Raw genomic sequence first — 22,435 nt, 5'->3', positions numbered from 1 at the left:
TGGGATCCTCCCAGACCAGGGCTCGAACCCGCGTCCCCTGCATTGGCAGGCAGATTCTGAACCACTGCGCCACCAGGGAAGCCCCAGAGGTGGCGTTTTAGACAGGCCCTGAAGGATAGCAGAGATGTGGACACAGATGGAGCTGGGGAAGCCCCCTGGGCAGGAGCAAAGGCCTAGAGGCTTGGCGTGGGGAGAAGGAGGTGCTGGTGTTCGTGAGGGGAAAGGCATGTGGACAGCATGCTTTGGATCCCAACCTCTTAAGAGGCAAGTCACGTAACCTGCTAAGCCTTTCCTCTACTGTCAGAAGGGCATAATGATGGCTTCTGCCGTGTCACCCTGTGGTGAGAGCAGCCTAGGGAGAGCGTGCCTGTGCGGGGTTCAGCCCAACACCTGGTCCGTAGGCAGCACTCAGTGAGAAGGGCTGTGACACCATGTTGCTAATATGAAAGGGTTTCTGCAGAAGATGCTGGAATTGCCATTAAGGACTCTTTAAACAGCAGGGGAGGGAAGCTTGAACTTTATGTGTGAGTGGTGCAGAGTCATGGCCTCAACTGGACTTATGGAAGGGAGACATGCTCTTGGGTTTTTGTAGCTGTTCCTGAGACAAAGGGCAGGGGTTTCAATCTGGCAGTCTTCAGGCTGGCACATGTGTTTTGTTTGGCCCCTACAGTACTTTAACTTTTTCAATTAGTTCCCAACATTTAAGAGTAGGGAGATGTCTCATAAAATTCCAGATCTCAGACTTCAAAACAGTCTGGTGAGCCTGGGACATCCTCGCTCTGGTCTTGCTCTCTGCCCACTCCCTTCATTTACCTTACTTGCCTGACCCCTGTAGGCATCTGAGTGTATGACTCCTGACACACAGAGAATCAGATCAGAAGGGACCTTGGAAACCATCCAGCAAAGGCAGCTGACATGCACTGAACCCCCAGTACATGCTGGCGTTGTGCTCCGGGCTGTCTGTGCTTCCTCCCATTTAAACTTCACAACAAGAGTCCTTAACACTCATTTGCAGGAGAACAGGGCAGGAGTAATATGTTTCTTTTTTTTAAAATTGAAGTATAGTTGGTTTACAATGTTGTATTAGTTTCAGGTGTACAGTAAAGTGATTCAGTTATATATATTATATATGTATATATATAATATATATATGTTCTTTTTCAGGTTCTTTTCCATTATAGATTACAAGGTATTGAGTATAGTTCCCTGTGCGCTACAGTAAATCCTTGTTATCTATTTTATGTATAGTAGTGTATATCTGTTAATCCTAGACTCCTAATTTATCCCTCCCCCTGCCCCTTCCCCTTTGGTATCCATACTTTGCTCTCTATGTCTGTGAGTCTCTTTCTGTTTCCTAGATAAGTTCATTTGTATTACTTTTTTAGATTCCACACGTAAGTGCTATCATATGATATTTGTCTTTCTCTGTCTGACTTACTTCACTTAGTATGATAATCTCTAGGTCCACCCTTGTTGCTGCAAATGGCAATATTTCATTCATTTTTATGGCTGAGGAGTATTCCATTGAGTAATATGTTTCTTAATGCTGGTGCTTGACAAACAAAATAAGACCACCGTGGACTGTTTCTATTTCACAGATATAAGGAAGAGGGAAAGGAGATTACTGGAAAAAGCTGGATTTGTCCAAAGTGGAAACTCAGCGCTGGCCCCCATTGCATCCACCGTAGCCATTGTACTGACATTCACCTGCCACATCCTCCTGAGACGAAAGCTCACTGCCCCAGTGGTAAGCACCTCTTTAGAGCTGGCCTCTTCTGTACCCAACTCTGCAAGTGCCAGGTGGGTAGCTCCTCTGGCACTGGCATCAGAACACCCAATCACGGTGAGCCAGAAAACAGCAGAATTCCACCCTGACTTCTAAAACAAGTACTTGAGCTGACTGGGAGCCTAGGAGAGCTTAGTAGCAATTCTTATTCAGTCTACAGCAGGGCAGGGGTAGTAGTTAATGCTGGAACACAATTTTACATTTGGACATTGAAACCAAAGGAGCCTTTGACTATTTTACTCTTATTTATCCATATATACGACAAGAAGAGAGTTGGGGAAAGTTCTCCGGGTGGGAGGGGTGTCAGTATTGGGAGAGGCAGTGTGGTGTCCGGATCAGGGTCCCCCTTGTTTAAAGCCCGACTCCACACTTGCTAGCTATGACTTACAGCAGTTCACGGAACCTCTCTTGTCTCGGTTTTATTATCTGTAAGTGGGGTGATGACAGTCCCTATCGTTGTGAGGATGGAAGTTGTCTTACACAAAGCACTCGGTCAGCACCTCGAATGCGGTAAATGGCACTCGGTCAGCACCTCGAATGCGGTAAATGCTGCATAAATTGTTGCTGCTTTCATTAGCCTTATGCTCACCCAGGCCAGGCATATTCAGGTTGAAAGCCTCAGAAGGAGAATTGGAGTGAACGTGAGGGGCTCAGGACCTGAGCTAGAGAGGAAATGGCCCCTGACTGAAATAAAGAAACAAACATTTCAGATATTAAACCAGTGTCTGAAGGGCAAGTGGTTGGAAGAAAGAGCACAAAGGCAAGAAAAAGAGAGAGAGGGAATGAAATAAAAAAGGAGAGGTATGCTCACCAGGGAAGAATTGCACCAAAAATCAGGGATCTGGAGGGGAGGGTGGGGGGATGTTTGAGAAGGCAGGATGCTCTTCTGGGGCATTCATTGTGGTGCTGTCGATCCAATTACTGCCCCGTGTTTCTTTGGGAGATACTTTAATTTTCTTAGTTTCATCACACACGTTTTTCTCTCACACACTCTGGGGACTTGAACATAGCCACGAACCGAAAGCCAAAATGAACAGCAATGGTTGATGTACAGAATGAATGCTCCCAGATTATTGTGGCTGCTGTCTACCAACCCAAACTAAAAAAAATTTTTTTTCCCAGAACACACCAAGTAAATTAATTTGAAACCAAATTGAGTGAACATAGTTAATATTTTTTAAACGATGATTTAGAAGAAATCTAGACCAAGAACAAATTCCCTGAATGCAAGGCTCGTATTCCTTTGGACTAAGAATCCCTTTCAGTCTCCTCCTCTGCCAGAGCCACGTGAGTAGGAGGTCAGCCCTGAGGAGCTGCCACATCAGGCAGCCCGGGGGCTCTGCCAGCCAGGGCCTGCGTTTCCTGAGCCAAGATAGTGCTCTAGGGCCTGGGGGAGATGAATTCTCTCTGGGGATATATTTAGGACCAGATGTGATGAAGGGAGCATCCTTCATCATCCTCTTAATGAACTAACTAGGATTAGTTGAAGCCTGGGGGCCCTGTCCATGGGGCCCATTCAACAGCAGGAAGGATCACTCCAGATTTGTCGATGGAGGTTGTGTTTTTAATTTCTTAGTTGGGTGGTTAGGGAGAGGCTGCTAATTATAAGTCGGACAGATGAGAAGATGAAAGCTGAGAGATGAGATCATGCCCCCTGTGGGGCACCCACAGAACAAGGAAACTTGTCTTCATTGAGGCTATATGATATTATCCACCCACCAGGCAGGGCTCAGTGGGGAAGGCCCTAATGAAGGGGGGTCATTGTTCATTGTTTTGGAAATGACAGTGGAACCAAGGCTCTCAAATTGGTCCCTTATGTGTGTGTGGAGGCAGGGCATCAGACCCTGAGGGCAGGAGAACCAGCAACCAGCCTGGGCCAGGCACATCAATCTAGGGAGCTTCCACCTTCAACATTGGTCTCTGTGTGGGATGTAAAAGGTTGCTCTGTCTCTGAAGGGTCAGATGCCTCTGAAGCAACTGAGAGAAGGGGATAATTTAGGAAAAATCTGCATAGGTTTTTGAGCGAATGGTCTAGGCCAAATAAGGATATGGTATGGATGGAGATTTCCAAAGGCACTCAATTAGAGGCCCTTTTCAGACCTCATCCTCTGGATTGACAAAGATAAGGGGATAAGTTTCCCACCATTTTGGTGAAAATCCAAAGGCAAAATAGTCTAAGATGTTAATATCTTTAATTTGCCAACCCATGATTTCTGAGCCATGAAATGAGAAAATTTTTCCTCTGAGAATCCCAACTGTGCTACTGTTTCTCATCTCAGGAAGTTTAATCCCCATGGACTTAATGGTTCAAAGCCAAGGCAACATCCCATCCTGAATTCTATACCTCTCTTTTGTTCTTCAGGCATTTACTGTGATTGCCATGTTTAATGTAATGAAGTTTTCAATTGCAATCTTACCTTTCTTGGTCAAAGCAGCAGCTGAAGCCAATGTCTCTCTAAGGAGAATGAAGGTATAACTAACACTGGGTGAGCAGGGAAGCAGACAAGCTTCCTTTACAGACAAGCAAAAGCTAAAAGAGTTCAGAACCATCAAACCAGCTTTACAAGAAATGTTAAAGGGACTTCTCTAAGCTAGAAAGAAAAGACAACAACTAGAAACATGAAAATCACAAAAGGAAAAAGCTCATCAGTAAGGGCAAATATACAGTAAAGGTAGTTAATCAACTATATATAAAATTGGTAGGAAGGTTAAAAGACAAAAGTAGTAAAATCATCTAAATCCACAATATATAGTTAAGGGGTAACAAAACAAATTGATGTAAAATATGCAAAAACAGTACTTGTGAGGGGAAGAGAGTAAAAACGCAGGGTTGTTAAAATGCAGTTGAAATTAGGAGATCAGCAACTTAAAATAATCGTGTATATACATGTATAGATTGCTATATATAAACCTCATGGTAACCACAAACCATACATTTATAATAGATAAACACACAAAGGAATCCAAACATAACACTAAAGATAGTCATCAAATCACAAAGGAAGAGAGCAAAAGAAGAAAAGAACCAAAAAGAACTACAAAAACAACCCCAAGACAATTAACAAAATGACAATAACTACCCATTATTACTTTAAATGTAAATGGACTAAATGCTCCAACCAAAAGACATAGAGTGGCTGAATGGATATGAAAACAAAACCCATATACATGCTGCCTGCAAGAGACTCACTTCAGATCTAAAGACACACACAGATTGAAAGTGAGGGGATGGAAAAGGCACTCCATGCAGATGGAAATCGAAAGAAAGCTGGAGTAGCAATACTTGTATCAGAAAAAATAGACTTTAAAACAAAGACTGTTACAAGAAACAAAGGCATTACATAATGATCAAAGGATCAATCCAAGAAGAAAATATAACAATTATAAATACATATGCACTCAACATAGGACCCACTTAAATACATAAAGCAAATATTAACAGATATAAAGGGAGAAATTGACAGTAGCACAGCAAGGGAAAGCATTGACAAAACGAAAAGACAACCTACTGAATGGGAGAAAATATTTACAAATGATATGACTGATAAGAGGTTAATATCCAACATATATAAACAGCTCATACAACTCAACATCAAAAACCCAAACAACCCAGTTAGAAATGAGCAGAAGAACTGAATAGAAATTTTTCCAAAGAGGAAATGCAGATGGCCAACAGGCACATGAAAAGATGCTCAACATCGCCAATCATCAGGGAAATACAAATCAAAACCACAATGAGATATCATCTCACACCTGTCAGAATGTCTATCATCAAAAAGAACACAAATTACAAATGTCAGGGAGGATGTGGAAAAAAGAGAACCCTCATATACTGTTGGTAAAAGGTAAATTTGTGCAGTCACTATGGAAAACAACAGTGTGGAGGTTCCTCAAAAAACTAAAAATAGAACTACCATATGACCCAGCAATTCCACTCTGGGGTATATATCTGCAGAAAACAGAACACTAATTTGAAAAGATACATGCACCACAATGTTCATAGCAGAATTATTTACAAAAGCCAAGATACGGAAGGAACCTGTGTCCATTGAGAGATGAATGGATAAGGAAGATAGTGGTACATATACACAATAGAATATTACTCAGCCATAAAAAGAATGAAATTTTGCCATTTGTAGCAACGTGGATGGACTTGGAGGGCATTATGCTAAGTGAAATAAGTCAGACAAAGAAAGACAAATACTGAATGATATATCATGTATATGTGAAGTCTAAAAAAGTAAAGCAAAAAACCCTGAATATAACAAAAAGGAAACAAACTCACAGATATAGAGAACAAACTAGTGGTTACCAGTGGGGAGAGGGAAGGGGAAGGGGCACGATAGGAAAAGGGGATTAAGCGGTACAAACTGTTATGTATAAAATAAATAAGCTACAAGGATATACTGTACAGCACAGGAATATAGCCAATATTTTATAATAACTTTAAATGGAGTATAATGTATAAAAACTTTGAATCACTATGTTGTGCACGTGAGACTAATATAATATTGTAAATCAACTATATCTCGATTAAAAAAAAGATTTACTGTATGCTTCCTATATGCAAGGCACTGTGGAAAATGCAAATACAAGGAAGAGAGTCTTTACTCTTAAGAGCCTCCAGTCTAGTACAGGACCAGGTATCCCAGTAATTGCTATATATAGTAAGGGTGAAAGTGATGTGTAGGAAGGGCAGATAAAGTGGTTTTGAAGTTGAGGCAAGGAAAGGAAAACAAGCAGGGCATTTCAGTCAAGAGAACAATGCGTTCAGACCTCTGTGAATTGATTGGAAGATCTTATTCACTCATGTCTGAAATGTGGATGTCATTTTAAGCATCCTAGGTGCCTGTATCCCTCTTCTCCCTTACCATCCACATTTAACCAATCAAGAATCCTGTTGGGACTTCCCTGGTGGTGCAGTGGTTAAGAATCCTCCTGCCAATGCAGGGGACACAGGTTTGAGCCCTGGTCCGGGAAGATCCCACATGCCGCAGAGCAACTAAGCCCGTGCACCACAACTACTGAGCCTGCACTCTAGAGCCCGTGAGCCACAACTTCTGAGCCCGTGTGCCACAACTGCTGAAGCCCATGTGCCTAGAGCCTGTGCTCTGCAACAAGAGAAGCCACTAAAATGAGAAGCCTGCACACTGCAACGAAGAGTGGCCCCCGCTCGACACAACTAGAGAAAACCTGCGCACAGCAACAAAGACCCAACGTGGCCAAAAATTAAAAAAAAAAAAAAAAAAAAGAATCCTGTTGACTCACCTCCTGATCACTGTATTCCTTCAATTTTAAGAGGCACCATTTATGAGATTGGATTGGAAGGTGCACCGTTGAGTTATTACGTTTTGAACAAAACACAGAGTCAACCTCATCACATTAATTGTATAATGATATCCAATATCTTAGACTAGAGGGACAATGCTATTTCCTGACTCCTCAACCTCTACTCTGTCCCTGGTATCATCACCTTCATTCAAGACTTCATAGTCTCTCATCTGAACTATCGCAGTGACTGAAGAACCAATTGTCTTTTTCCAATGTTGTCCTTTTCAAATCCATATTGCACTGTTAATTGAGCTTTAAAATATTTGTCTGATCACTGACATTAACCTGCTTGAAATCCTTGTCCTTCACTCTCCAGGACTGAGCCTGAGTCCTCCATCAGCAGGTCTTCAGTTATATCTCCACTTCATTTCTTATCCGCTTCCTACCTTGAGCTCTGGCCCTCGGTTATACCGAATTTCTTGTCTTATACCTCTCATCCCCCAAAACCATGCTATTGCCTGTTTTTGCTCATGCTGTGCCATCTACTAGAAAGCTCTCCCCCCCAACCCCTCCCTCATCTTTGCCTGTACAGACTCAGCTCAGGCATCAATGACATGGGCCTCCAGGATGGGGAGCCAAGTGTCCCATCTCTGGCAGTTACAGGGCTTTGTCCCTGTCACATTTCACTGAAATGATCTGTGCATGTTCCCATCTCCACCTGGACTGCAGTCTCTTCAAGGACAGGAAGCATGCCTGATTAATATTTGCATTTCTGCTGTTTACCCCAGAATCTGGCACAGAGTAGGCACTTGGCAGGTGTTTTGTTGAACTGAGCTGAGTGGGGACTTAGGAAAAAGACACAGCAGAGACTGAGCATGTGACCTTGGTTTCATAAGCATTAGTGTCAAGCAGTGAAGCCAACCACCTAAAGACTGGCAAAAGCTGGCCATCTTGGGCATAAGGGTAAATTGTAGCTGGGATCAGCATTCTCCAATGTGGGTGACCCAGATAGGCCTTGTGGTTAAAAAAGCATCCGTTCTAGATGGTATGAGCTAATAGACTATTTTTGCTGCAGCTTCTCCTGGGGGAATATCTTCAGAATACCTTTCCTGGATGTCCCAGGTAGAATTCCCAAGATTATGATTTGGGGTCATTAGAAGATATACTGGGATGATTCTTGCAAATGGATGACGTCTGCCAAGTTAATTTTGTTTCTTTAATCTTAGAAAATTCTCATAGCTAAAAGCCCCCCATCTTACATCACCCAACCAGAAGACCCAGATACAGTCTTGCTTTTAGCAAATGCCACCTTGACATGGGAGCAAGAAACCAGGAGGAAAAGTGACCTAAAGAAAGTGTAGAACCAGAAAAAGCATCTTCTTAAGAAATTGAGGCCAGAGGCATACAGTCTGAGTTTATCAGGTCAGGGAGTCACCGGCGCCGAGGAGCAATGTGGCAGCTGCAAATCGGTTCTGCACAGTATAAGCTTTGTGGTGAGAAAGGTGGGTATGTGTTCCAAAGGTGTGGCCTCCATCCTTCTTCCTTGTGTCACATGACCATGGCCTTCTCAGGGTTGAATATAATTCAGTTTGAGCAGGAGGTGGTGGTGGGATGTCTCCATTTCTCCCCAAATTTTAAAGCTATGCAAATGAACCCTGGAGACATCTCTTCAAGCTGAGAGAATACCGTTGTCTTAGGGGTTGTATTAGTGTCGATCTTCAAATTCCACAGGAGTTGAGAGCCAGTCGCAGTGTTTAATGGACACCATTTCAGGTGGCTAGACTCAAACTGACTAACTTTCATAAGTCTTTTCAGATTTGTTCTTAATTTCACATTGGAGTCCAATAATAGATTATAATAGCTGACAGTTATGAGCAATTTCTATTTACCAGGCACAAAATTAACTCATTTAGCTACCCCAATAACATTATGAGGTGGGTGTATAGCTGCCCCACTTTATGACTGAGGAATCAGAGACACAGCAGGTTAAATAACTCGTCCAAGTCATACAGCTCGAAAGTGGCAGAAGAGGGCTTCACACCCAGGGTGCCGGGTGCCACCGTCGGCTCTTAACCACCAAGCGACACTGCTCTTGTAAAAAGCAAAGTGAGTGCCACAAGCAGCCTAGGAACAGAAGCCCTCCAGATTCTGCTGGCTGGTCCCCTCCCCTCGGGATTCGGGGGTAGAGTCCTTAGAGAAGCTCTGCATTTGGGGAATGTTTGACCTTCTCTTGCATGTGGTTTTCTTGCCCTGGGTACTCATCAGCCGTGCTCCCCAGATGGCAGTGTTGATTTTGCTGCAAAGGGCTCAGCATTTATCTTGTGCCTAATATTTTAATCTCCCGTCTTGTTGACTCACCCTTTCCCCATGTGAGCACTATAGAGGGAGAGGTTCTTATGTATTATGTGACGCTAGGCTCAATAGCTGGTGTAGAGTGGTACCTCTTGTAGCTAACAAGGCTCTCTGCACATATTCATTGGAAATGATATTCGGTTGGCTGAGTGCAATTGCGCTTGGCTCTCAGTGAAGTCCTGCTGTGTGCAGCCCACTTGCTTTCTCATCACTTTTCCCCGCCTATGGCGTGCAGCACCCAGATTACTTCAACCACGCCTTCAGCGTTGCTCCAGAGAGGCCTCAGTGAACTGCTCTCGTGTTGTAAAGAAGCCTCCTCTTAGCCCTTCAGTTGCTTTCCTCCTTTTCAGTACGTTGGTGGCTCATGACTTGTCATCAAGGACGTGGTCAAATATTTTGTGAAATAAGGTGAAGACAAAGGGTGCAGCACAATATCTTGGGGATTAGGGCTATGCCTCTCTAGCCTGGTGGACCAGGATTCCAATCCCAGCCACTCGTCAGCTGCATGGCCTTGAGTGTCTTGCCTAACCTCTTCAAGCCAGTTTCTTTACCTGCTCCATGGGTATTTTAATAATAGTACCCACTTCACAAGGTGGATGTGAGGACGGAAAGACACATCACACGCAAATGCTAAGTCCCCATGGACGGGAGCGATTGCTGTTGCCTCTTTCCTCTAACAATTATGTCCAGCTTAAGTGTTGTCCTTAAATGTCCTAAACTCAAGGCATCTATGTTTTCCCAAATTTAGCTCTAAGGTTCCATTAGACCATAGCCTCACTGAGGTCAGGGCGCGTATCTGTGAACTTGTTCACAGTCGTGTGGCCTTACACTGAGCCCAGAGCCTGGCACAGAGTAGGTTTCCAATAATGTTTTCCAAATAATCAGAAACTCAGCGGTGCAGGCCTCATGGATTTCCTGCTGAAGACAAGGATGAATCTAGAAGGCTTAGATCTGGCCACAAGTAGTGGACAGGACTCAACAAAGAGCCAAGTGTCTAGGGAAGCTGGATCCATCCCTGTGTCTCTTTGTCCCAAAATCTTCATAATGCCCCTGTTCCTTGTAGTCCTTTTGGTGGAATTAAAATGGATCCGCTTCACTTACCTGCAGCGCCAGTGACAGTAAGGCAGGGACTGCGTCTGCCTTGATCACTGTTTTATTGCCAGTGCCTAGTGCAGTATCTGGTGTTCAGTAAAGACTTATCCAAGGGATGAATGATGACAGGCAACAACCCTCTTGTGCTGGGGGTAACAGGCAGGCGAGGGGCCCTCTGGTCTAGCTCAGGTGGGAAAGAAGCCATATTTGGCCCCGTGCTGGGCAACTTTGCTCTGAGGGATCACTGGGTGCAGGTCTCAGTGAGAATGTTCTAGATGTGCCAACTGCTGCATTGCAATATCTGCTTGAACACAAGAGTGGTCTCACCTCAGAGTCTCCACATGGACTCCTATTCTGCCAGCAGTGGCTCCCCCCTGATAACTACACGACTCGCTCCCTTGCCTCCTCCAGGTCTTACTCAGACATCACCTGTAGTAGGTACTGTCAGTGACCCATCCGTGTGGCCTGGCCATCTTCCAACTGCCAGATCTGCATCTGTGTGCCTGAGGGCCCTCCCCGCCACACCCAGTAAGCCAAGACATCAACAGCGGAGGGAGCAGCTCTCAAACACTGACTGTTGGCTATTTATACTGACTCCCTCAGCAATTGGGAGGACAAAGCCATGCTCAGTTTCCGCAATTCCTTGAGTTTCCCTGCAGGACTGAGCTTCATTTGCCTCCTGTGGGAGCTGACCTAACAGCACTCCCTTGATGGGCCACCTTCCTTCTCCTGTACCATCCCCCTCCTCCCAGCTGGTGTTTTCTGCACCTCCCCAGCAAGCTACCTTCACTCAATTTCTTGCTTTGGGGTCTCCTTCTGGGAGAACTCAAGCTAAGAGGTCCACATGTCCAGTAAGGCTCCCCGCCGCCATCTCCTCCCTGCTTTATTTGCTTCCATGGCATGTATCTGACATACTCCATATTTTACTTACTTACCTTGTTTACTGCCTCCCCAACTAAAACATAAGCTCCGTGTGGGCAGACCCAGACTTTTGACTGTGATGTTCTTTGCTGTATTGTGCTATTGCTGGTGTTCAGAACAGCACCTGGCACAAAGCAGGCTTTAGCAATGATTTGTTAGTTGAATTAATAAATCTGCGGCTGTAGAAAAATCCATGAACCCAACATGCTGGAACAGCATAACTGCTCAGTAATTTCAGACTGAGTTGTGATGGAGGAAGGATGCTTTAAGAGGACTTTTAAAAAGCACCCAGCCTTCTGTACTTGCAGGCTGTCACTGTCCCTCTGGGTCGTGCAGCCTTTGACATCCATTAGATTTACTTTCCTGGAGTCCGCACAGGACCACCCTCACGTTCAGGGCCTGTGTGTCCCAGAGCAGCGCAACGCTGTCCTGCATCAGTGCTTATACACGATTTCTAGAAGCCCTCCGGGTGCTGTGCTGGGTTGTGCAGAGGAGGCTCTTAATTAAGACTGAGGGTCCTGCCTCCTATGAGGCCGTGTATCGGGGCTGGGGGGCGAGGCTGCAACTGCCACCTCACAGAGCCAGCAGTGCCCCACTGGTCCCTGCCTGGCCTGGCCAGTGCAGTTTGGTGGTGACCCTCTAAGAACTGGGAGAATGACGGTCTTTTTTCTGTTTCTCTGGTAGGGGAAGGTCTTGGGCATCTGTGGGAATGTTGGAAGTGGAAAGAGATCCCTCCTCGCAGCTCTCCTAGGACAGGTAAGCTGTGTGCTGAGCAGTGTGACGATGGAGTGGTTCCCTGCCGGCCGCGTTTGGGGCCCTGGGCTCGGCCGCACTGGACTCTGTGCTCCTAGTTAACATTGATGCCCAGGAGGTCAATGCGCTTGGCAGTCCCAGGCCCATGGCAGGCGGGGCCGGGCCTTCCACGCGCTCTCCCTGGTTTGCCTCCTGAGGACATGAGTTAAGCAGCAATAGCTTCCTTGCCTGGAGCTCCATCTTGGTCAAAGGAAGCGATGGGTCATTAAATCCATGGTTCTCTCATGACATGCTTGGCCTATGCCAAATAGAAAGGCCGGCCAGGCAGCTTGGCGGGGGAAAAACCCGGGAACCTGCGACTCTCGGTGACTTTAAATCCATCTCCATTTCCCCACTGTCTGCCCCGAGCATCTGCTTCTCAATGGAAGAGGGGCTGAATGAATGTGTGAACCAAAGCGCACCTCGTGGTAGCAAGGGAGGGTGGGCAGACGCTCATCCTTTGTCTGCTACTTCTAACTGCTTGACCCCAGGGAAATGGCCAAGCCATTCACTGCATCCACAGGAAATGAATAGTTCACAGTTGCCAAGGCTTCTCATTCCAAATGAATGAGAAACTTTCTGGGGAAAGGAATTAAGTTCTCTTTCTCTCCACTCTGTGTTCCTAAAGGGAAGGTTGGGCCCCTGGGATTGCCTTTGCCTGCAACAGAGACAGGGGGATGCTAGGCTCAGAAGAGCCCCTCCAGACCAGGGTGACTCATTCTGGCCTCAGCTGACTCATTTGTACAAAGAGTGACAACTCCTTCCCTGCTTGAAGGCGGAGGCGGGGGCTGAGTCAGGAGAGCTGTGGCGGTCCCTCAGGCTCCGGGATTCAGCGTGAGTGCCTTTGATAACCCTAGAGTCGGCAGGGGCATTGCAGGTGACCCAGCCCAATTCTCCACCTAATAACATGAGTCCTTTCCACTGAATCCTATAAGAGATGGGCCAACCTCTGCTCAGATGCCTCCAGTGATGGAGAACTCATTATCTCTTTAGAGAGATTTGAGGTATATGGGAGTGAAATTTGCCTCCTTTTAACTTCTACCCTATGGTCTGCTCCTGTGGAATGTCCCAGAGAAAACAGACTCCATCTCCCATGTGACAGTGGTGGGATCAGGCCCCTCACGTGGTCACTGGGTTAAGTGAGTGGGCTCTGGACGGCGTGGGTTCAGCAGCTGTCTCAGCCTCATGAGCATGGATAAGTCACTTCACCTCTCTGAGCCCTGGTTGACTCATCTGTAAAATGGGGCTAAGGATGTTGTGATGAGGATTAAATGAGATAACTGATATAATAGTAATTATAGGACAATTCCCAGCGCCAGCCACAGTGATTAGCATTTTATATGTACTTAACACAGTGCCTGGCATACACCCTATTCATTTTAGCTATTATTATTATGTTGTTGTTGTTGTTATTATTGTTATTATTATTCTCTCTTCTCCAAGTCCAATGTTCTCTATCCCTTAGACCATTCCTGAGGAGGAATGGAGTCACATCCCTCGGCCACCTTGGCTATCGTCCTTGCTTGTCCCCAACACACTGCCACTGGCCCATGAGCACCAGCCCTGAGCACCACGGCCTGCCTCATACACCCCTTCCTGACAGCTACAAACATGGCACCACCACTAGCCTCTCCCGTTATCTGTTGAGGCTCACCATGAAGGGCCATCTTAAATGAACGTGGGTACTCAGGGTCACAGATTGGAGCCCATGCATGTTTCTTAATTGGATTCCTCATTGTTTTGAAAGTTCAGAAGTTCCACATGAAACCAGACTTTCCGTTCCTCTTGAAAAATTAGAAACTCGCCACAGCAGGCTTGCATCCTTGCTTGGCACCAACTGTGCAATGGAGTCAAGGTTGCTTCCTTAGGATGGGACATGCCAGGGCCACCATCCACAGCAGTGCAGGCTGTGCCCTCTTCCTGGGGGCCTGGCTGAGGAGGGTGGGGTCTAGCCAGTGAACCTGGGGGAAGAGGGAGCCTTTGTGATGGATCTGCTCAGAAAGCATCTCATCCTAGCTGCACAAAGGTGCACGTGTGCCAGCAGCAGCCCTGCAGCCTGTGCTCTCCAGAGCACAGGGCTCACCTCTGCCCCTTCTGGAACATTCCCACCTGGCCTCTCGCAGATGTTTGACTTTGAGACCCTTGGTCTGCACAGCTGGGCTTTGCAGTGTGTGGCAAGACAGCTTGTCACCCTCTTGCACCTTCCGACTTAGTGCTCATAAAGTAAGTGGGTGGCAAGTGTGCAATAGGCCCCCGAAGAGAAGGTGGCGAGGCCTGGCTTCGGAAGGTTCTCTGGTTTTGTTGCTCCAGATGCAGTTACAACAAGGGATCGTGGCCGTCAACGGGACTCTGGCCTACGTTTCCCAGCAAGCATGGATCTTTCAGGGAAATGTGAGAGAAAACGTATTATTTGGAGAAAAGTATGATCACCAAAGGTAATATTAACTTTGAAAGCATGAGGCATTTTAGTATTTGGTATAATCTGCTACAGATGCTGATGTGATTGGTAATGATTGCTAACTGGGTTTCTTTAATGAGTTCTGATTAAACATTTGTCAGATCCAAACGGGTGTTGCTTTTTCTCTTCCTGATCCAAGAGTTCAGGAGAGGTGCCTTCTGCAGACCTGTGATCACGCTCTCAGAAACGTACGGAATCGCCACTCAATCCCAGTGCAGAGTAGCATATGTTCTGCGGTTCTCTGTAACAGTGCATATGGTGTCTGACTGGAGGAAGAGGAATCTGGCAATTTTGCTTTAGGCCAAGTAACAAGAACTTTCCTTGAAATTGAGCGCAGCAGGTATGCAATTAGTCAGCCCTGAAACTATTAATTGACACCAGTTATCAGGATATATCACTGTTGATGTCCTCAAAACGATCTAATGGAATGAAAACAAAGTTCAAGTCATAATTTTTGAATTCACTTTGGACCATTATATTTAAGCTCTGGAAATAGCTTCCTAAGGTTCTTTGCCGAGTTTGGTGTGCTGCCATGTACATTCTCTCGTTAGAGTCCCATAACCACCCGTATAAGGGAGATCCTGGCATCATATCCCCATTTTACAGATGAAGAGGTTGAGGCCCAGAGAGGAGAGTTGACCTGCCAAAAGTCAAAGCTATTAAATGTCAGAGGAACTCCAGGCCAGCGTCATTTGTTCCCACTGGAACTGCCAGACAGCCCCCCTCAAGTGCCATGATGCTGACGGAAAGACAAATGGAGTTGGTTTTACAAATCTGGCTGTCAGCTCTTTAACTGTGGTCTGGACTTTCACATCTTATTGCCTGAACCCACAAACTCTATCCTTGCTGATGACATCGGCCAGCATGTGGGTTCTCAGCAAGAGACCTGTTACTTCCCCTCCTTGTTCCAGGCCACGACAGCCTGTCATCAGGAGGCTCAGTCAGGGAGTCCTTGGCACCAGCCGAACTGTTCTGCCCAGCATCTCCTGGACTGCCTTTGCCTGTGCCTCCTCCCAGCCCCGCCTGGGATGGCTTCTCTTTCCCCAGAAGCAGACTAGAGGGAGGGATTCCTGTCTTTTATTATTAGGACATCAGAGAGCAAATATTTACCAAATACCTGCAAGACACAGGACTATGCAGGGCCACGTGGGCCACCAGGGTGGCTCAGATGTAACTTTGCCCTTGAGGTGCTCAAGTCTGTAAAGGGTTATAGGAGATGCACAATGGGCCAAGGAGGAATGCGCCAAGGGCAGGAGACTGTGCTGGACTGTTCAGAGGCAGCAGAGATCACAAGAGGGAAGAGAGGGTGGCGCTTGAATTGGGCCTTGAAGGATGGACTGAGCACCCTTCCTATGTGGCATCTCTAGCAGGGGTTCTGCTCCTGGGGTGGATATTGAGACTCTCAGGACCACAGGAAGCAGGAAGGTGGGAGGAAGTTTAAGATGGGGGTGGAGCTGGCAAGAAGATGTGCTGAGCAGTCTGAATCTCATAGTCCAAGATTGGCAAAAGTGATAACATTAATTATAACTACTGCTGATGGAGAATTTGCGCACCAGACAGCCTGCTCTTGGCTTGATATGTGTGTTCCCGCTTCTCACAACCCAGTGAGAGCTATTAGCCTATTGTGTAGAGTGGAGAGGGAGGATCAGGGAGGTACAGTCATTTGTTCAAGGTTACCCAGCTGGATTCAAACCCAGATTGTTCTGATTCCAAAGCTACTGGTCTTAACCACCAGGCACACCAACCTTAAAGTTGATAAAATGGGCACAATGCTCAGGGCGTCCAGTGCTGCCAGGACGTAGTGCGCCACCTGCCGGGCAGCTACCTGTGATCTGCCTGCTCACGCTAAGCTGGCACCACCCGCACGCTTCTTCTCATCTACTAGCGGTCTTGCGGCCTCTGGGAGGCCTTCTGCGGCGACCTCAGCCCTCACTGGTGACTCCCTGCTCTGACTCCCACAAGCAATTTTCCCTTCAGGTGTTTCATGTGCACTGATTTCAGCTTTCTCGAATGGCGGGAAGCCTGTGAGCAGAGGGGCCCTCCCAAGTCAACTCTGCATCAGGTAAGCGGGGCAGAGGTCAAGGGGAAGCTGCCCTTGGGCATCAAAGACCAAGCAATCAGCCGCCTCCTCGCCTGCCCATGACGCCAGCGCACCTTTTGAGCAACCTAGGGCTGCACGGACGTGGGGTCTTTCTCACAGTGCTGACTTCTAGCTTTCCACCCACAGGTATCAGCACGCGGTTCGTGTCTGTGCCCTTCAGGAGGACCTGAGCAGCCCACCTTACGGAGACTTGACTGAGGTGAGTAGAACCCAGAGCTCAGCCCCACAGCGGCTCATGGCAGATCAACCGCCAGGTCCAATGGCCTGAAGCTCTGCAGGCACCAGCTGCATCATATCCGTGTGCCCCAGAGGACAGAAAGATCCCAGGAAATGTGGGGAAAGTCAGGTTCTACCATTCTGCATTCTCCACCTGGGTCCTTTCTTGGGAAATATCACAATGGATGTGACACCAACTCCACTTGTGCTGGGCTCAGCCCGGTCACTCTTGGGGTCACTTCCAATTTGCCTGTCATCTCAGGGAAGGTTTCTGGTGAAAGGTGCTTCCTTACCTCCTGGGCCAGCTCTGTCATCCTAAGACAGAGGTCAAGGGTACAGCATTGTGGCTGGAGGCTCAAGGTCCCCTTCCTGCCTCATTGGCCCTGCCCGCCCATGAGTATAAGGGTCATCTCCAAATATTGCCCCCCAAGGTTTTGTTTAAAGGGCTGGCGGGGTCCTGGGCTGAGCCTGCCAACTCAGGTGACCCAGGGGAGTCACCAGGCCACCTTCTGTCTTCCCATCCCAGTGTACCCTCTGCACAGACTTCCCCCTCTGCCCAGTCTTCCCCCTCTGCCCAGGAGCCCAAAGAATGAGGCATCCTGAAGAAAGCCCAGTTGAGAGCACATTGTCATTCTCTGCTGGTACCTCCGTGTGCCTGCATCAAGGAAATGGCCATCACAGCCACTGCAGCCCTGACCTCCCTGCCAGGGTTTGCTTCCACCCACCCCTACCTGCCTGCCTAGGTGTGCACTCGCCTTCCAGGCTCTAGACCTCTGCTTCTGCCAGTTACCACCCTTCAAGTTCCCACCCCAAATCCACACCCTTGAGGAAGACTTTCCCCAGACCCAGAGTCTAAAGTAATTTGCCCCAAAGTACTTAGTTTATGCTTCTCAGTTGGCACTCGTTAAATTCTGCTTTGTGCCATTATTATGTGTATAACTAACCACACACCCCCCGCCCCCCGCCGCTAAGATGCTAGTTCCCGGTAGATAGGGGAATTTTCTGGTCCCACTTCATGTGTCCAGCCCCAGTGCTCAGCACAACACCTGGCTGAACTCCTGGAGGCTCACTTTGGGGTCAGTTGGATAGAATCACCTGAAGTAGGCAACCTAAGCTTTTCATCTTTTCAACAAATGTTTATTGAGCACCTGCTCGGGGCCAGGTGTGGTGCCGGGCCTTAGGGATGTAATGATGAAAAAGGCTGACATGTCTGTTATCTTCATGGAGTTTAGACTTGCCTAGTGGGGGTGGGGAGTGGATCCACAGGTAAACAAAGAGAAACCCCTTGTCCCTCTTCTCCCAGACAGTTTTCCTTCCTTGTCCACTTGCCCAGAGCTTCCAGCTCAACAATGCCCTTTGGTGCTAGCGGTCAAGATGTAGCCCCTCCCTACAGGACTGCACTGGGATGGGGCTGTTGTGAGCCCGGTACCCCTCACTCAGCACTGGAAAGAGCTTTTTCCTATTTGCCACTGCCCACCAGGCTGCCTGCAGAAGTGGAGCTTTCCGCTTTCCAGGGTACCTGGTGTGGCCAGGGGGTTCCTGTAAAGGGGTGATGAGCAGTCTGCAGAAGAATCTAGAGAAGCTTCAGGAAGTTCCTGGTCCGCAAGGACTGCAGGGTGGGGAATGGGGTCCGGTGAATGACAGTAGCATTGCCCTTGTCTGCAGATCGGGGAGCGGGGCCTCAACCTCTCTGGGGGGGCAGAGGCAGAGGATCAGCCTGGCCCGAGCCGTCTACTTGAACCATGAGATCTACCTGCTGGATGACCCGCTGTCGGCCTTGGACGCCCATGTGGGGAAGCACGTCTTTGAGGAGTGCATTGAGAGGCGCTCAGGAGGAAGACCATCGTCCTGGTGACCCACCAGCTCAGGTGACTGGGACCAGCAGGACCCGTGAGGTCATGAAATGGGCGTGGCACTTGATGCTCACAGAGTCTCCTCTTCTGCCTAAACCTGTTGTCCTCACCTGGACCAGGTCAGGGAAGGGGAGAGGCGCACAGGAGACACCATGATCGTCCCCGGCCATCCTGGCTTGCACCTAGCCCTGCCTGCTCCTCTCTGTGCACGCTTCCGTTGCCCTACCTTTGGGCTCAGTGGGGCCAAGACCTTTCCTCCAGCAGAGGGAGATTCTCCAGCTCTGGACCACTGACCCCTACCTGTGGGGTGGACACGGGGCACCTTCTCCAGCTCTGGACCACTGATGGTGGGGAGATGGGAAGTCGGGTAGGAATATTTAGACCAACTTTTCCACCCGCAAGGGCTGGGCAAGCCTGAGGCCAGGGGTGCCCGGGTGTGGGGTGGCAGGGGATGACAGATCCCTTGATGAGAGGCCCAGATACCCCTGGCATCACTCCCCAGGGGAAAACAGCTGGAGACCAGGACTTCGGGACTAAGGCAAGAAGCTTCTCCCTGACCACAGCCACGCTCTCAGGCTTAGGAACATGAATATTGCCCAGGAAAGGGACTGACTGAATCCCCTGAGTGAGCTTGGGAATTTGGCAGGGTGGGGACAGTTCTTACTGTGACAGCCCCATGTAAAGGGTTCTGGATGCCTGGTGGGAAACCAGGACCCCTCTCTACCCTGAGATAAGCCAAGTTACCCTTGTCCTACAGTGACTCCCCAGAGATGTGCTGTGTGTGTGTGTGCACGTGTGCGTGCACATGCGTGTGCACGCACATGCGTGTGTGTCCCCTGCAGGAGGAGAGAGCCCACAGGACTGGCCTGTAATGAGAGGTCAGTTGGAGCAGAGGCAGCAGAAGTCCTGTCTTCTGACTCTCTTGCCACCTGTGGGGAAATGTTAAACTAGGGGTAAGAGGCAGGACTCTCAGCCTTTGCAAAGGTAAGTCAAGCTGGGATGGGAGCTGGCAGCAAATGAAGTTGCCATGGCTACAGGATGCCGTAGCTAGCATCTTTAGGCTCCTCTGTCAGTGGCCAGAAGGGCCGGCCAAAGAGGGAAAAGTTTCTTCAAGACCCAGGAAAACCAGGCCTTCCTATACCTGTGGCTTTGCCCCCAGCCTCTGCTTCTGTTTGCTGAGGGCTAGAGACCTCAGGATAAGCTCCAAGCATCTGAATTTTGCATGTGGGGATTGCTCAGGTTTCCTCTGAGTGGCATCTGTCACCTCCAGAAAGCAGCCAGCTGGGCTGGTGCAGACAAGAGCTCCTCGTTCCTCTGCTGGGCAGGGACCAGGGTGAGGAGAAGGTTGGATTTCTTCTGGGCCCCCATGAGGTGACTGGGAACGGGCTCTCGCCCATCTAGGGTGCTAAATATGGTGACCACAGCTCTGCACTGCAAGGGTCCAGTCCCTGGAGACCATGTGTAGCAGGAAGGGCTGTCCTGGAGTCCTGGGGGTGCACAGGGAGACTCCTGGCACCTGACAGATGTGGGTCAGAGCTGTCTTTGCAGGAGTCCTCAAGGGGGGAGAATGTGACCTTGGCCCTGGTCCAATCTCTGAACCTCACTCACCAGCGGTATGAACTCAGGCAAGAACCCAGGAAGCCTCGGAGACACTATTTTTCACCAAGGTCGTTTCATCTTACTTTTTGCGTGTTGAAAAATACAGGCAGCCACCAGATGGCACTGGAGTCTCAGTCCGGCCATCCATTGTTGGGGAGGAGGCGCTCGGAGCCCGGACCTGGAGCCCGTGGGCTTTTCCAGAACATTTCTCGGGCTGCTTTTACTCTGGGGCCCGCGGGCAATCTGTATGCTTCCGAGTGCTCAGGCTGGACCATTGCCCTTCTATCACTTGAGGAAACGAATGAAATGAGGCCGCTGGCCTGCCACTGAAATCCAACCCAGGGCCAGATTTTGTGAGTCTGCAGAACAAAGCTGCTCAGATCACACCTAGTCTCACTGGAGAGAACTGGGAGCTTGCTGGCCAGAGGAGCTGCACCAGGAGCTTCAGGGGCTGGAATGTGTGCCCCTACATCTGTGCCTCAGTTTCCACATCTGAGAAATGGGCCGATAATAATGTTGCCTGCTTTCTTCACTGGGTTGTGGGAGACTGAGAGATAGGAGACGAGATCGGCCTTTGAAAGTTAGAAGATGCTGTGCAAAGGTGAGAGGTGATGTTCAGGAAAATGGCCCTGTCAGAAAGTGTCTCAACTGGACATTAAAAGCCGGACTGTCCCTCCTTGGGCTGTCTGGGAAAGTGGACAGGGCAGTTAGTACAAAGGAAGCAGAAAGGCTGGAGCTGTCCAAAGCCAAGCGAAACTGCTGTCATTTGGCCTTTTGGGCACCACCCTCTTCCCCCCAAACCCAATCAGATGCACAATGACCAAATGTAGCTACTTCTTTCAGGGTTTCAATCAAGAGCATCAAAGGTAGATTTGATCTTGGGTGAACCCCAAAGCACAGGGGAAAGACCTGTATTTCAAGGCCCTGTTTTGGCTGAACCATCTTAGATCTCACAGCATCTTGTCCACCTCTAAGAGGGTCTTCCTGCCCCTAGATGGGCTGATCCTATGGGAAGAGCTTGGTCTCATTCCAAAATGAAAGGAAACTCCTCTTAGCAACTCTTTGATTTCAGGCATGATATGGAAATGAAGGGAACTCAAATTAGAAAAACAGAAGTGCTTTGGGCAAAATGTAGGATGCTATCATTAAATGTGGCTATATTTTTATCGCGCAGATAAAGCTGGTGTAAACTCCTCAGGCCAAGTAGTGTGGCCTGGAGGCCGGAGACCGCACGGTAGGCTACATCTCCTGGGCTAGATGAGGATGATGAGGTGGGCTTGTAATGTTACAACAGAGGGAAGCCATTTCTGAGGTCATATTTCCCCTCTCCACCAAATCTTGGCTGCAGTGACTTTGTCAATTTCATACTCCAAGTCTCCATGATGAGATTTCTTAGCACAGCAGCTCGTGTAGGAAGCAATAGCAAAGGAAGGCTCAATATGCTTCACAGTGGCAACGAAAGGTCTCTTTTATACTCATGAGACCCGTGGGCACTAAATAAATGCTTCTCAACTGAGGGCCATTTTGCCTCCTAGCCAGCACTGGGCAATGTCTGGAAACACTTTTGCTTGTCACACCTGGGGGAGGAGGGGCCCCTGACATCTAGAGGGTAGAAGCCAGGGAGGCTGCTAAATATCCTCCAATGCACAGGTCAGTCCCCAACCCCACCCCACCCCCCAACAAAGAATTATCTGGCCCTCAATGTCAGCGGTGCCAAGGTTGAGAACCCCTGGACCAGATGAGCCTGGGACACTGCTGAATGGGAGTCTGGCATGGCTCTCTTCTCTCTCTTCCAAGGCAGAAGCTCACTGTAGATTTCTTTAATATCTCTGCAGTTCCTGGAGTATTGTGATGAAGTCATCTTGGTGGAAGATGGAGAGATCTGTGAGAAGGGAACAGTTAATGGAGGAGAGAGGACTCTATGCAAAACTGATTCACAAACTCTGAGGGTTGCAATTCAAGGTAAAACTCTTCGGCCTTGGGTGCAAGAGATT

General features: G+C 48.3%; 1 protein-coding gene across 1 annotated transcript in view; it reads left to right on the top strand.

The window, feature by feature from the left end:
- Positions 1 to 22,435, top strand: part of ABCC12 (ATP binding cassette subfamily C member 12) — a 58,444-nt gene that overhangs the window by 10,446 nt on the left and 25,563 nt on the right. The window contains 11 exon segments of the mRNA XM_036832321.1: positions 1,599 to 1,747; positions 4,149 to 4,256; positions 8,284 to 8,559; positions 12,107 to 12,178; positions 14,525 to 14,649; positions 16,900 to 16,972; positions 18,655 to 18,681; positions 18,683 to 18,812; positions 18,815 to 18,852; positions 22,271 to 22,338; positions 22,340 to 22,403. Of these exon segments, the coding sequence (XP_036688216.1) occupies positions 1,599 to 1,747; positions 4,149 to 4,256; positions 8,284 to 8,559; positions 12,107 to 12,178; positions 14,525 to 14,649; positions 16,900 to 16,972; positions 18,655 to 18,681; positions 18,683 to 18,812; positions 18,815 to 18,852; positions 22,271 to 22,338; positions 22,340 to 22,403 (1,130 nt within the window).

Source organism: Balaenoptera musculus, chromosome 19 (genome assembly GCF_009873245.2).
Source record: "Balaenoptera musculus isolate JJ_BM4_2016_0621 chromosome 19, mBalMus1.pri.v3, whole genome shotgun sequence".
NCBI lineage: Eukaryota > Metazoa > Chordata > Mammalia > Artiodactyla > Balaenopteridae > Balaenoptera > Balaenoptera musculus.
The sequence above is the reverse complement of the archived record's forward strand: the minus strand, read 5'-3'. Positions and strand labels throughout refer to the sequence as shown.